Here is a 14,525-nt window from a genome sequence, read left to right as displayed (position 1 = left end):
GTGGCGCAGTGGATAGAGCACCGGCCCTGGAGTTAGGAGTACCTGAGTTCAAATCCGGCCTCAGACACTTAACACTTACTAGCTGTGTGACCCTGGGCAAGTCACTTAACCCCAACTGCCTCACTAAAACAAACAAACAAACAAACAAAAAACAACAACATAATTCCACATATCCCTCACTCTATGTTCATATAGTTTGATTTTTGAACCTAAGTGCAGGATTGTATGTTTATCTTTTCCAAACTTTTATCCTGTTAGATTCTGGCCAGTGTTTGAGACTCCCCAAATGTCTTTGGATTCTGGCTTTGCTTTCTTGTCATTTGTAAATTTGACACATTTGTCATTGATGTTGTCATCTGAGACATTCATCGGAATGTTGAATAGCCTCAGATCAAGGACAGATCCATAGAGCACGGTAGTGGACACCTTCCCCAAATGCTGCTCTACTGTTGAAATCGCAAGTCTCCGAGTCTGGTCATTCAGCTACTTCCAGATCCCTCTAACTGTGCTGTCCTTGAGTCTCCACTCTCACACTCTCTCCCTTCTTGTCCAGAAAGAGCTCTTGAGAAGTTTGTCTTTGTAGAAATCCAGAATTGTTGTGCCCATGACATTTCCCTGAGTACCAGTTGAGGAACCCAGTTTAAAAAAGGAAGTAGGGTTAGCATAACCTGATTTTGATAAACCCCATCCAGGTCCTAGTGATCATTTCCCTTTTTAAAAAGAAATCTTTTTTTAAAAATCATAGCTGTTGTTTTTACATTTCCTACATTTCTCCCTATATCTCTTCCCAGATACCCTCCCAGAAAGCCATCCTTTATAAGAAATCTTTTGTAAGAAATTTTAAAAGAAAAAAAATCAGCACAACCAGTCAACAGATGAGGGGAGGAGAAAAATGGTTTTTAAAAGAATTCTGACATTGTACATACATAACCTATAACAGATTGGGTGCTGTCTTGTGGAGGAAGAGGGAAGGAGAATAATTTGGAATTCAAAATCTTATAAAAACAAATGTTGAAAACTGTCTTTACATGTAACTGGAAAAAAATACTGTTAACATTGGGGAGAAAAAAAGAATCCCTTCCAAAGTCTTGTGTACAACATCATTGTACAGTCTGTTGCTCTACAGACTGTCCAGTCACTTGGGGATGTGATGAGGGGAAAGGGTTGGACCCGATGGCTGCTGAGGGTCCTTCCAACTCTCACATTCTCTGATCCCCAGCAGACATATTTTCCTCTCTCCTGGACGACTTGTAGTAGAGGGGAATTTGTCACTTCCCATTCCACTTTTGGATACTCTAATTGTTAGGAATTTTGTCCTTCAGCCCCAAGCTGTTTCTTTGTGACTTCTCTTCCCTGGCTCTAAGTCTCCCTACCATGTGAGGGCCCCTCAAATACTGCAAGAAAGTTCTCAATGCCCCTTAAGACTTAAGTCTTCTAGGGGCAGCTAGGTGGCGCAGTGGCATTGGTCTTGGATTCAGGAGGACCTGAGTTCAAATCCAGCCTCAGACACTTGAAACTTACTAGCTGTGTGACCCTGGGCAAGTCACTTAACCTCAATTGCCTCACCAAAAAAAAAAAATCATTAAAAATAAAAAAGATGTAAGTCTTCCTCCAGTGTATCAGGCACTGTGCTAGGCACTGGGGACATAAAACTAAACACTTCCTGCCTTCAAGGAGCTTAAATTTTAGTGATGAGGGGACAACATGTAAATATATCGGTGTGTGTGCTCAAAAACATCCAGATAGAGAAAGGCCATGGCAGCTGGGGAGAGTCAGGGAAGGCCTCAATGCAAAAGGTGGGACCTGAGCTGAGCTGAGCTGATGGGATCCCAGGAGTGTATGTAGTGAGGAGGGTATGCATTCTGGCATGAGGCCAGCCAGTGCAAAGGCAGAGACAGGAAACAAAGAGTTGTGTGTAAATAACAGCAAGAAAACTGCTTCGGCTCCACCAGAGAGAGCATAGAGGGAAGTACTGGGGAATAGGGCTGAGGTCATGGGGAAGGAAAGGGCTGGGTGATGAAGCGCCTTAAACAGAGGACTGTTATTGCTATTGTTCCATTGTGTCCAACTCTTTGTGACCCCATTTGGGATTTTCTTGACACAGACACTGGAGGGGTTTGCCATTTCCTTCTCCAGTTCATTTTACAGATGAGGAAACTGAGGCAAACTGGGTCAAGTGACTTCCCTAGGGTCACACAACTAGGAAGTATTTGAAGCCAGACGAGCTCAGGGAGATGAGTCTTCCTCACTCCAAGCCTATTGCTCTGCACAGTATGGTGCCACCTCATTGCTCCAAATAGAACATGATCCCAGAGGTAATAGGGAGCCACTAAAGTTGATTGAGCAGGGGAATGACAGGGTCAGACCTATGCTTTAGGAAGTCCTTTTTTGAGAGGGGAGGAGCTGGAGGAATGGAGACCAATTAGGAGGCTGTGAGGGGAGTCCTGCTAGGAGATGATGGGGACCTGAATGGGTGGGTGGTATCTGTGTGAATGTGATGACTCTATGGTGTGGAGACCAAACTGGACAATCCTCAGGGTCACTAATTGGCTGCTTCTGCCCACAGAGTAAAACCCCTCTGAGGACTTAATCTTCTGATGATTTGCTACAGGCAGCCTTTTTAAGACTCTGTGTTTCATTGCTTTTTCCTCCAGAAGACTTTTTAATTAGGTGTCCTCTTCAATAACATTTGCAAAGTCTGTTAGAGTTGGGTGGCTTCCAGTTTGCTGGGTCTCCTGGAATCAGGAAGACCTGGCTTTAAATCCAGCCTCAGACACTTGCTAGCTGTGCCCCCTAGTCTCCAATGATCTGGATTTTCATTTTGTGAGTTTCAGCCACTCAAGACTTAAAACAGTTACATGCAAATGAGCCAAAGGAGCACGATGCTCTGCAGCTCCCGCCATTCTATAGTCTTCAAATAAGTCCAGTGGAATAGCCTTCATCTCTAACAGCTGTTGCTTTCTATTTGAATTTAGCATACATTGCCAGTTGACCTAATTCTTTTTATTTTGATGAAGCTCCTTTTTAATGCCCCTGTCAGCACCAAACTGCTCCATATGGGAGGGCAGTTTACTGGGAAAGGCCTCTGGAATGCGGTGCTTGAGCTGAGTCTTCCAGGAAGAGCATCCCAGGCATGGCAACAGCCAGTGCAAAGATATGGAGATGACAGCTGGGATGCTACACATGGAGAGCAGCAGACAGGGAGTTTGGTTGGACTGCAGCCATGAAGGAGAGTAAGATGCAAGAAGACAGCAAAGGCAGAAAGAGCCCAGGTTATGGGAAGCTTTAGAATATCAAACATAGGAGTTTACTTCATCCAAGAGGGTGACAATGTCAGACCCAAACTTTAGGAAAGTCACTTGGGGGGCAGCAAGGTGGTACAGTAGATAAAGCACCAGCCCTGGATTCAGGAGGACCTGAGTTCAAATCTGGCCTCAGACACTTGACACTTACTAGCTGTGTGACCTTGGGCAAGTCACTTAACCCTTGTTGCCCCACAAAAAATTTTAAAAAATTAAATGAAAAAAGGAAAGTCACTTTGGAAGCTGTATGGAGAATGGACTGGAGTGGGGAGAAGATACAAGGGAGGTGAGAGACCATTTACTGCATTGGTCTGAGAGAGAGGACTGAGCTAGGGTGATGGCTAGGTGAGTGTCAAGAAGAGGATGTATCCAAGAGATGGGGAGAAGGAAATTACAAAATTTGGCAACCTGTGATCCAAGTCACTTCACCCTGCTTGCCTCAATTTCCTCATCTGTAAAATGAGCTGGAGAAGGAAATGGCAAAACACTCCAAGTATCTTTGCCAAGAAAACCCCAAATGGGGTCATGCAGAGCCGGACATGATTGAAAGGACTCAACAACATCAGAGATGTACCATGAGTGAGAGTAAGAAATAGAGAATGTCATTGAGGTTGAGAACAAGGGTAACTGGAAGGATTCAGGTAGTCTCAAAAGTATAAGGGAAAGGGGCAGCTAGATGGCACAGTGGATAAAGCTCCAGCCCTGGAGTCAGAAGGACCTGAGTTCAAATCTGACCTCAGACACTTGACACTTACTAGCTGTGTGACACTGGGCAAGTCACTTAACCTTCATTGCCCTGCCTCCCCCCCAAAAAAAAGTATAAGGGAGGAAAGAGGAATATAGAAGGAAATAAATAAGGAAAGAGGAGAGGTATTTTTGAGGAAAAAAATAATGAAGGGAAGCTAGGTGGCACAGTGGATAGAGCACCGGCCCTGGAATCAGGAGTGCCTGAGTTCAAATCCAGCCTCAGACACTTGATCCTTACTAGCTGTGTGACCCTGGGCAAGTCACTTAATTCCAATTGCCTCACCAAAAAAAAAAAAAGAATTCTGGTTTTGACATGTTGAGTTTGAGATGTCTGTGTCCAGTTGAAAATATAAGTCTTACATCATCATTTGCCTAGTGTCTCAAATAGTAAGCACTTAAATAATAGTGACAAGATAGCTGCCATGACATAGCCCTTTAAGATTTGTAAAGACCTTTACCAGTGCTAACTCATTTTATCTTCACAACAACCCTAAGAAGTAGGCAATATTATTATCCCCATTTTACAGATAAGAAAACTGAGGCAGACAGGTTAATTGAGTGACTTCTCTAGGGTCATATAGTGTCTGAGGCTAGATTTGAACTGAGGTCTTTCTGACTCCAAAGTCTAGTTCTCTAACCACTTTACCACCTAATAAATGCTGACTGACTGACCTCAGCATTATCCTGGATCCTTTACTCTCCCTCATAGCACATAGGCAGCAATTTGTCAGATCTTGCTGTCTCTATCTCCTCAACATCAGCAACCCTTTCAGACAGACACCTCTTTAGGTCAGTCCTATATTGTTACTGTTGTTATTATTATTATTATTATTATTTGCAGGGCAATGAGGGTTAAGTGACTTGCCCAGGGTCACACAGCTAGTAAGTGTCAAGTGTCTGAGGCAGATTTGAACTCAGATCCTCCTGAATCCAGGGCTGGTGCTTTATTCACTGCCCCTACCTAGCTGCCCCTTCAGTCTTTTATTATTGCAACAACTTCCCAACTAGTCTCCCTGCCCCTAGTCTCTCATGACCACAGCCCATCCCCATACTGCTGCCAAAGTGATTTTCCTTAATCATATGATTTCTCTGGTCAGCCAAGGCCACTGCTGGCTTCCTATTGCCTCTAGGATACAATAGAAAATCCTGTTTCACTTTTAAAGCCCTGCAGGGATGACCCCAACTAGCCCTTCCAGCCTCATGGGACATTGCTCCCCCTCTCACGCTGCAGCCTGGACAAACTGGTCTTCTCTCTGTTCTTTACACAGGACCTCCATCTCTCCTCTCTGAGCCCTGGTGCTGGCAGCTCATCCTCCATGGGAGGGATGCCCTACATCTGTACCTCAGCCTCACAGAGCCCTGCTCTTCCCTCAGGAGGCAGTTCAAACATGGCATCTTCTTCACCTCTTCCCTAGCTTGTCCTTAACAATGTTCATCTTTGTATTTATTCACTTCGAATTTAAGCTAGAGACCCTTGTGTAGGTCTACATGTTGTCTCTCTCATTAGAATATAAGTCTCCCCACCTATCCCTTGAAAGTGGGGACTGGTTCATCCCTTGTACTTGTGTCTCCAACACCTAGCAGAGTACTTGGCACACAGTTGGTGTCTGATAAATGCTTGTTGATCGAGTGATTAATTGATGCAAGATTGGAGTTTAGAAGAGAGACTAGGGCCTCACAGAGATGGTCTTTGAACCCGGGAGCTGGTGAGATGCGTTGGGGAAGGGTGGGGCCTGAGAAAAGGGCATCGGATTGGGCAATCACGGTAGTTTGGGAGCTTGGTTTGACTGGGCCGGGAGCCAGATTTCAGACAGTGCTTTCAAAAAGCCCCCTTCGGTGCTGACGTCCCCGGCACCAGGAATTCTTGCAGCTCCTCCCCAGGGGCTGGATTTCCTTGCGGGGGAATGGAGCCTTCTCTCACCGAGCGATTCCGGGAAGTCTCCTGGTTCGCCCGAGCTCCCTGGCTCCCCGCCGACCCTCAGACGCTGTGAAGGACCCTGCTTCTTGTCTGATGACTCAGCACCTTCCGACAGCGCTGGGCTCCCTGCGGCGAGTGCTCAGCCAGGGGCCGCCTCTTCGTCAGCATTTCTGCTGGGAGGGATCAAACACTTGCGGACCTTTCGGGTCTGGGGGGCTTCAGAAGGAAGCTGTAGTCACTAGCGAGTGCGGGGGTTTTGTTTTCTCCTGCTGGGCAGACAGACACCTGGAAATAGAAATGCAGCTAACTTGGCTGCGCCTGTGCTCCTCCGCTAGGGCCGCTAGGTGGCGCCATAGTGCACAGAGTGCTAGGCCTGAAGTCAAGACTGCTCAGCTTCTCGAGTTCCAATCTGGCCTCAGGCACTTACTAGTTGTGCGACCCTGGCCAAGTCACTTCACCCGGTTTGCCTCGGTTTTCTCATTTGTCAAATGAGCTGGAGAAGGAAATGGCCAACCATTCCGGTATCTCTGCCAAGAAAACCCCCAATGGGGTCCCGCAGAATCAGACACAATTGATGTGACTAAACAACTCCTCCCTGCACCCGGCTACTAGCCACTGCAGCCACGTGGAGGAAATGTTTGTGACAGAGGCATCCGTCCCCTGAGCTGGAAAGTAAAGAGCTTATCGGAAATCAGATCAAAGCTTCCAGCTCCTACAGATTTGAGAGCTGGAGAAGCAGTTAGGTGGTGCAGTGGATAAAGAACTGGTCCTGGATTCAGGAGGACCTGAGTTCAAATATGACCTCAGACACTTGACATTTACTAGCTGTGTGACCCTGGGCAAGTCACTTAACCCTTATTGCCCTGCCCTCCCCCCCAAAAAAAAAGATTTGAGAGCAGGGAGAGACCTCAGAGGTCATTCAGTCCAACTTGCTCATTTTACAGCTGTGGAAACCGAGGCACAGAGAAGACAAATTATTTTACAAGTTCAAACAGGTACTAAGCAGTAATAATTCAATTCATGGAGCATTTACCAGGTGCCTGTGCACTGTGGTAGGGGCTGGAGATATTGAGAAGCATAAAAAATAGAATAATAATCAACATGTTGCACTTTAATGTTTGCTATCATCTCATTTGTTCATCATGATAACTCTGCTTCAGGTAATACAGGTGGTGTTATCCCCATTTCAGATATGAGGAGCCTGAGTTTGAGAGATGTTAACAGATTTGCCCAGGATCACACAACTAGTGAGTGTCATGGGCAAGCTTTGAACTCAGGTCTTCTGAGTCCTTCTCTACCCCACTTTCTCTGGAGCTGCTCCAGTTTTCCCTAAGAGTTTCAGGTATACCTGATGAATGGTTGAATGGGCTATGACACACCAGGCAGAATGGCATCTGGCTGGCTTTTCCATTGGCATCTGTCCTTGGTCAGGCTGAATGAATGACAGTTGTGTTTGATAGGAAAACCATGAGAAAGAAAAAACAAAATAAAATAAAGTGAAAATAGTATGCCTCAATCTGCATTCAGACTCCACAGTTCTTTTTCTGGATGTAGAGAGGATTTTCCATCATGAGTCTTTTGGAATTGTCTTGGATCATCGTGTTGCTGAGAAGAGCTAAGTCTATCACAGTTGATCATCACTCAATGGTGCTATTATTGTGTACAGTGTTCTCCTGGTTCTGCTCACTACACTCAGCATCAGTCCACTGAAGTCTTTCCAGGTTTCTCTGAACTCCACCTGCTCATCATTTCTTACAGCACAATAGAATTCCATTACATTCATATACCACAACTTGTTCAGACATTCCCCAATTGATGGACATCCCCTTAATGTCTAATTCCTCGCCACCACAAAAAGAGCAGCCATAAATATTTTTGTACATGTGGGTCTTTTCCCTTTTTTATGATCTCTTTGGGAAAAAGACCCAAGAGTGGTATTGCTGGGTCAAAGGGTATGCACAGCTTTATAGCCCTTTGGGCATAATTCCAAATTGCTCTCCAGAATAATCAAGTCAACTTTAAATGAGTTAATCAGCAAAGTCAATCCAATAAATCCCAATATTATCCTCTCGAGCAGGGCCTTTGGGCATCCCAAAATCCATTACCCTCTCACATAACACAGCAGCCTCCCTTAAGAAACAACTGCAGGTTGATTGATTAATCTGGGTGTTGGAGGGTTGCAGCCAGCATCAGCAGATGTAATAACATGAATAATGATAATAATAACAATGATCATTACCATTGACATCTGTGATGAGCTCAGGGGATAGAGTGCTGGATCTGTCCTGGGAGCATTTATTACCTATGTGACCTTGGGCAAAGCACTTACTCTCTCTGGGGATGATCATGGCACCTAGCTCCCCTGTTTATTAGGAGACAGGCAGAGAAAATATTTATAAAGCACTTTGCAAGTCCTAAAGTGATATATTGAGTCAGACTCACATTCCATTATCTTGACAATATACAAGCTAACTCATTTATATTGCTGACTATTATCATTAATTATGGATAATAATAATTAGCATATATAGCATATAGGTATGTGCTTTATATTATAATCACATAGGGCTCTTTAGAGTTTGCAATGATGTATGTGTATATATATATATATATATGTATGTACATCACCTCATTTGATGTTTATAACAATACATTCCTTGATAAATGCTTTTATTGTTCCCATTTTGCAGATGAAAAAACTGAACCAAGTGACTTGCCCAGGGTCACACAGCTAATCAGTGTCTGAGGCCAGATTCCTCATTCCAAGTCATGTATTTTCTGAATCAGAGCTTAGAAATAAATTCATTTGTTTTTTGTTGTTGGTTTTTTGTTTTGTTTTTGTTTTGTGGGGCAATGAGGGTGACTTGCCCAGGGTCACACAGCTAGTAAGTGTCAAGTGTCTGAAACCGAATTTGAACTCAGGTCCTCCTGAATCCAGGGCTGGTGCTTTATCCATTGCGACTCCTAGCTGCCCCAATTTGGGTTTTTTAAGTTAACTTCTGTTACCTACTTTCTCCAGGGGAAGGGATTGAATTTAGATAGGATTCTTGTCTGTTGATCTTGGGGAAATGAAGATGCAGGTTTGGGATTATGGCTGTGCGTGTCAGACTTGCCCTTTTTGATTAATTTAGCTGAGCTGGGGGGTTTTGTTTGTTTTTTAATGTCCTCTCTCTCAATAAAGGATAGTTCTGCATACAGGAATAGGAGGAATAGATCTGCAAATGCAGGAGATGTAAAAACCAAAGATCTCTGTAGCATTTCTAAAAAGGAGGGGTGTAGACACGGGGATGTGGAGGGCATCTGCCGCTTTTTAAAATTTGATCCGGATCTGATTCCCGTATTGGGGTGGCAGTAAAGACGGATAGCTCTCCTGCAGCTGAGCATCTCAGAGAGATGTCTGGGGCGCTGACTTTGTCATTCAGTGACTTTGCTCAGGGTCCCCAAGCCAGTGTGTGTCTGATGTGGAACTGAACCTCAGTCTCCTGGCTCCTAAGGCTGGCTCTGTATCCATAGGCTGACAGACTTAGAATTGAAATGCTCTTTAGAGATCACTGAGCCCCACCCTCACATTTTATCTGTGGAGAAAGTGGGTCCAGAGAGCTTGTGTCTTGCCTGGGGCCACATAGCTAGCCAGAGGACAGAGGCACGATTGGAAGTCAGCCCTTCATGACCCTCCCTCCTTCAGTCCAGCACACTATCTATCACACCACACTGTCTCTCCGCAAACCAGGTGTTTTTTTCTTTTTCTTTTTTTCTTTTAAGTGCTTACTCATCATTATGAAGCAGAACTTGAATGAAAGACACATTCAGGTGAGTAAGAGATCAGAAACTCCAGCTCTGGAGAGGCTGGGATGGGTAAGGAAAGAAGGAAGGTGGCAAGGAGAGACAGAGAAAAAGCTGAGGAGTCTCTCTAACAGGCAGCTAGGTGGCGCAGTGGATAAAGCACCAACCCTGGATTCAGGAGAACCCGAGTTCAAATCCGACCTCAGACACTTGACACTTACTAGCTGTGTGACCCTGGGCAAGTCACTTAACCCTCATTGCCCAGCAAAAAAAAAAAAAAAGAGTCTCTCTAACTCTGAGGCTTTTCTCAGGGGATCTCCAGGGGACTTAGCAAGCAGAAACATCTTCCCAGGGCCCTGAGAAGCTAGAACAAAAGGGAGGGGCAGGGGAAGGGTACAGTTCCTCATTTAGAGTGAGAAGTGAACCCTACGGAGATGTCTGCGGCTGAGTCAAAGCTTCAGGAAGAAAGGTCTCCCCCCCTGCTACTACAAGACTCCAGCCTCTCTTGAGGTGATTTCCCTGAAGGGGAACACATTGAAAAGTGAAAGGCTCAGTACCACAGTCTTCTTTTATAAAGTGGCTGCTTCCTGTTGTCGGCTTTTGTTTCCTGACGTTCCCCAAAGTGTCACAGGATGAGGGATGACTGGACCTTGGAGGTCATCCAGTCTACTCGCCTTGCTTTAGAGTTGAAAAAACCGCAGGCTGGGGAGTGACCCATCCAAGGAGGTGGGATCCTAGAGGGAGCCCAGGGGCCTTTGTTTTACAGATGAGGAAACTGAGGCCCAGGGAAGGTAAATGACTTGTCCAGGGTCACATGTCAGTACTAAGGGTTAGATCCTCCAAGAATCCCTAAGTGAACCTTGAACTTTAGTTAAGTATCACAACACAGAGAAGGAGGTACTGAAACTATTATCCCCACTTAATCAGCAAATAAACTGAGGCTGGGGGAGGCTAAGCTGCTTTTCCAGGGTCATGAAGCTCATCGAATCAGAGTTTGAACCCAGGCCAACTCATGGACTCTAAGACCACACTGGAGGGGTCCAGTCCCTGACCAAATGACCCAAGGCATGGAGAAAGAGTGGAACTTGAAGCCTCACCTTCATCAGTCAAATTACTTTAGCCAGCTGAGTTAACTTGTCCAACACAAAACTTGTTGACTAACTGTCCAACTGCCTGGCACTACTGACTGTTCAGAAACCATGAGGCCAATCACTAGCAGGCTCCTCCCTTTCAGTCAAGCACCATGATGATGCAACCCAATGGAGCTAAATCAGCATCCCAACGGCCCTCTTCCTGGCTGTGGCCAACCTCGCCTGGGAGCCAAGATTCCAACCTCAGTTCTGGTGTTGATCTTGGGCACACTAACTCTCTGTGCCTCAGTTTCCTATCTACATAATGATGGCATTGACCTCAATGACCTATAAGGTTCCTTCTATCGTTGACATTCATAGATCCAAGCATGAATCCTGAAGTTCATAAATTCTTTGTAAACCAGAAGTTACTAAAATGGTCAGGAATGAAAAAAAAATATGCTAGAGGGATTTTTGTTTCCTCTTTTTATTCCTCATTAAACAACTCTTCCCACTCCTATTTAGAAAACTCATTTGCCCAATTTTAAAGAGAAAAATTATTTTCTGGAGCCCAGGCAGATAAAATTTTTGAATAAGTATAAAGACCTTTGAAGGATATAACCTTTTTTTTTTTTAAGTGAGGCAATTGGGGTTAAGTGATTTGCCCAGGGTCACACAGCTAGTAAGTGTTAAGTGTCTGAGGCTGGATTTGAACTCAGGTACTCCTGACTCCAGAGCCGGTGCTCTATCCACTGCGCCACCTAGCTGTCCCAGGATATAACCTTTTAAAAATAAAGTAGAGGGAGCTGTGTCTCTCAGACAAAATCCTTCCTTGTACCAAATCACTGCCTCTCCTTTTCATCTCAGAGAGGACAATAGGAAGCAGAATGTGGAAAGATTGCTGGCCTTGGAGGCAGGGAAACCTGAGTGCAAATCCTGCCTCATATACACTAACCAGTTGTGACCGCGGGCAAGTCACTTAACCTCTTTCTACCTGTTTCCTCAACTGTAAAATGGAGTTAAGAATACCATCAGAGGTGGGATTTATGAGGATCAAGTGAGGTTTTATCACAGTGCCTAGCGCATAGTAGATGCTTAATAAATGCTCATTCCCTTTCCTTCTCTTTCCTAATTTCTGGTCAGCAGAAGAAAATGAAGGCAGTTGTCACTTGGCTTCAACAACAACTTACTGCTTTTATCTTTCTAGGCTCTTTAGTGAGGAAGGAGAAGCAACAGGCATGAAGGGACGGATCACCAGAAGTCCACAGAGACAGATGCAGCCAAAGATGAATTTGGGGGAAGTGACTTCTTGTTCCATCAGCCATGGAAAGCCGAGCCCTCCCTGAGGCGAAGGCAGCACCGAAGGGCACCTGCTCTTGCATTAGGCTGCTAAAGGTAGACCGAGAACAGTTGGTCACCCGCATCTGCAATGTCCAGTGTCTAGTTGACAACCTGCTCATGAACGAGTACTTCTCTAGGGAAGATGCTGAAATCGTGGGCGCCTGCCCCACTCTGCCCGACAAGGTACGGTCTTTGGCAGGTCTATTAGCATCCCGGGGGAACTCCACCTCTGGCCCCAAAGACCCTGGGGAATGGGGTGTTCAAGGTGAGTGGGAATGGAATGATACCAATGGAAAGGGCTGGGTTACCTACTTATTAACCCAGTCGGACTTGTGTGTGTTTGGCTTTTTTTCTCTTGACTCAGTAGAATCCCAGCAAATGGACCCTAGAAGGGACATTGGCTCTGCAGTCAGAAAACCTGGGTTCAGGCCCCACCTCCGATGCTGTGTGTGTGTGACCTCGGGCAAGTCCCTGCCCCTCCCAGGGCCTCGGTCTCCTCATCTGTAAAATCAGAGGGTTGAATTAGGTGGCTTCTCTTTCAGCTTCAGAGAAATGATTCTGTGATCAATACCACCCCCCCCCCCAAACTGTTAAGCAAACTGACCTAAAAGACTTGCTGTAACTCGCTGGGTGTCATTTTCCACTTTCACTGTTTGCTCTTTCATTATTTGAAATCGACCTAAGCTGTTGTGTTTGCCCTGGGTGTTGTGGCCGAGCATCATTTCCAGGCACATTGTGAAAGCCACAGAATCCTAGGGAGGGAGCCCGGGTGCCCTCTCATTTAACAAATGCCCCCTCAATCATCCCTGCACTAACAGATCCAGGGAAGAGGGACCTGCGCCCTCCGAGGCTGCCCCCTCAACTTACAGGGTGAGGTTGCAATCTGCCTCCTCGTCGCCTTTGTCTGTGCTTCTGCCTCTGTTCCCTCCTGTCTTCGGCTTTGCAGGAGGGGAGCAAACAGCTCCCAGATCACAAGACTGATTGCCTCCTAACTCGTCCCCTTCAGGCCCTTTTGTGGTTCTTGCTTCTGACTGGTAAATGAGCCAGAGATAAGAGTCAAGTGCTGATGGAAACATTCAGTCCCGGCCAATGAAGCTTGGGCTGCAGCTGCGAGCTTGTCAGATGCTTGCATCCTAAACTGTCTACACCTCACATTTGGGCAGGGGGAGGGGCACCCCTCTGCAGGTGTGGCCAATCCACAGGGATGGAGCATCACACGGAATATCAGATTTTTTTTTCTGTATATTGATCAGTTGCTGTTTTTTTCCTCTTTTTCTTTTCTTTTCTTTTTGTTTTTGGGTTTTTTTTGGGGGGTGATGTTTGTTTTTGCAGGGCAACTAGGGTTAAGTGACTTGCTCACACAGCTAGTAAGCGTCAAATGTCTGAGGTCGGATTTGAACTCAGGTCCTCCTGAATCCAGGGCCAGTGCTTTATCCTCTGTGCCACCTAGCTGCGCCTCCCCCCCCCCTCCGTTTTTCTTTTTAAAACAAATTCTTTATTATAAGGGATAGCTCTCTGGGATGGAGAGGGATAATACAATGGGACATTTAGGTGAGAAAAAACTATAAACAAAAATTTCTGTTAAAAAGAAGTGGGAGAGCAACCCCATTCCTCTTCCTAGGTTCCTTCACCAATCTTTTGAGGTATGGAGAGCTTCACATATCCTGGGGGGCCACAGGGAGTTTCCCTCTGTGACCCTAAAGACCTTCCTAGAATTGGTCTGAGACATGCTAAGGAGCATTCTCAGTCACATGTGGATTGGACTCAGGGGTCTCTGAGGTTCCTTTGAGATCTGATCTCGGTGATTCTTTGATGCAATTTTTAAAAAGTAAAAATACTTCAGCAGCAGCAACAACAAATCCTTCTTGAAGAGTAGAGAAACATTGGCTGCTTCCTAGAAAATTCCTCGGGGGATCAGATTCCCTAAGAAGGAGGCCTGGAAAAAGTCCAGGGACTTGCCAGTGGCCCTGCTGGTCCTGTCCTCCGGCCTCCTTAGGCTGGACTAGGTTTGGACTCTGGAGAATAAGGAGGCATTGTGTCATTGAAAAGTTGGTGAGGCATCAATCAGGCCCATTTCTCCCTTGATGCTTCACTAGCACTGTGCCCTAGAGAGTGAGTGGTCCAAGATGGGGAACATTTCCCTGAGATCACAAAATATCCCATTTGTGCCTGGAAGGACCATTCTGTTAGGGCAAGAGAAAAGTTGAGGAGGGAAAAGGAAATTCCACAGGGGTGGCCTTGGGCATTGGGATAAAAGCCTTGGCAGCCTCCCAGAGCTTCCCGGGTTCAGTTCTTAGGCTGCCCCTTCCCCCATCCCACTGCCCAACAAGCTGATACTTGTTGCAGCAGCTCAGTTGGGGCCTG

The 14,525-nt window shown here is 45.8% G+C and overlaps 1 protein-coding gene across 5 annotated transcripts in view; it reads left to right on the top strand.

Moving 5' to 3' along the window:
• Window positions 1–14,525, top strand: part of NOD1 (nucleotide binding oligomerization domain containing 1) — a 45,692-nt gene that overhangs the window by 10,565 nt on the left and 20,602 nt on the right. For 4 of the 5 annotated variants that reach the window (XM_043968770.1, XM_043968771.1, XM_043968768.1 and 1 more), the window contains exon 2: window positions 12,028–12,344. In XM_043968770.1, coding sequence (XP_043824705.1) covers window positions 12,144–12,344 — 201 coding nt within the window. In that variant the 5' untranslated portion in view covers window positions 12,028–12,143. Of the gene's footprint in view, window positions 1–9,729; window positions 9,778–12,027; window positions 12,345–14,525 lie in introns of all 5 variants that reach the window. The other variant, XM_043968769.1, reaches the window with a different exon arrangement.

Source organism: Dromiciops gliroides, chromosome 5 (genome assembly GCF_019393635.1).
Source record: "Dromiciops gliroides isolate mDroGli1 chromosome 5, mDroGli1.pri, whole genome shotgun sequence".
NCBI classification, from domain to species: domain Eukaryota; kingdom Metazoa; phylum Chordata; class Mammalia; order Microbiotheria; family Microbiotheriidae; genus Dromiciops; species Dromiciops gliroides.
Note: the sequence above shows the minus strand (reverse complement) of the source record. Positions and strands in the feature narration are given on the sequence as shown.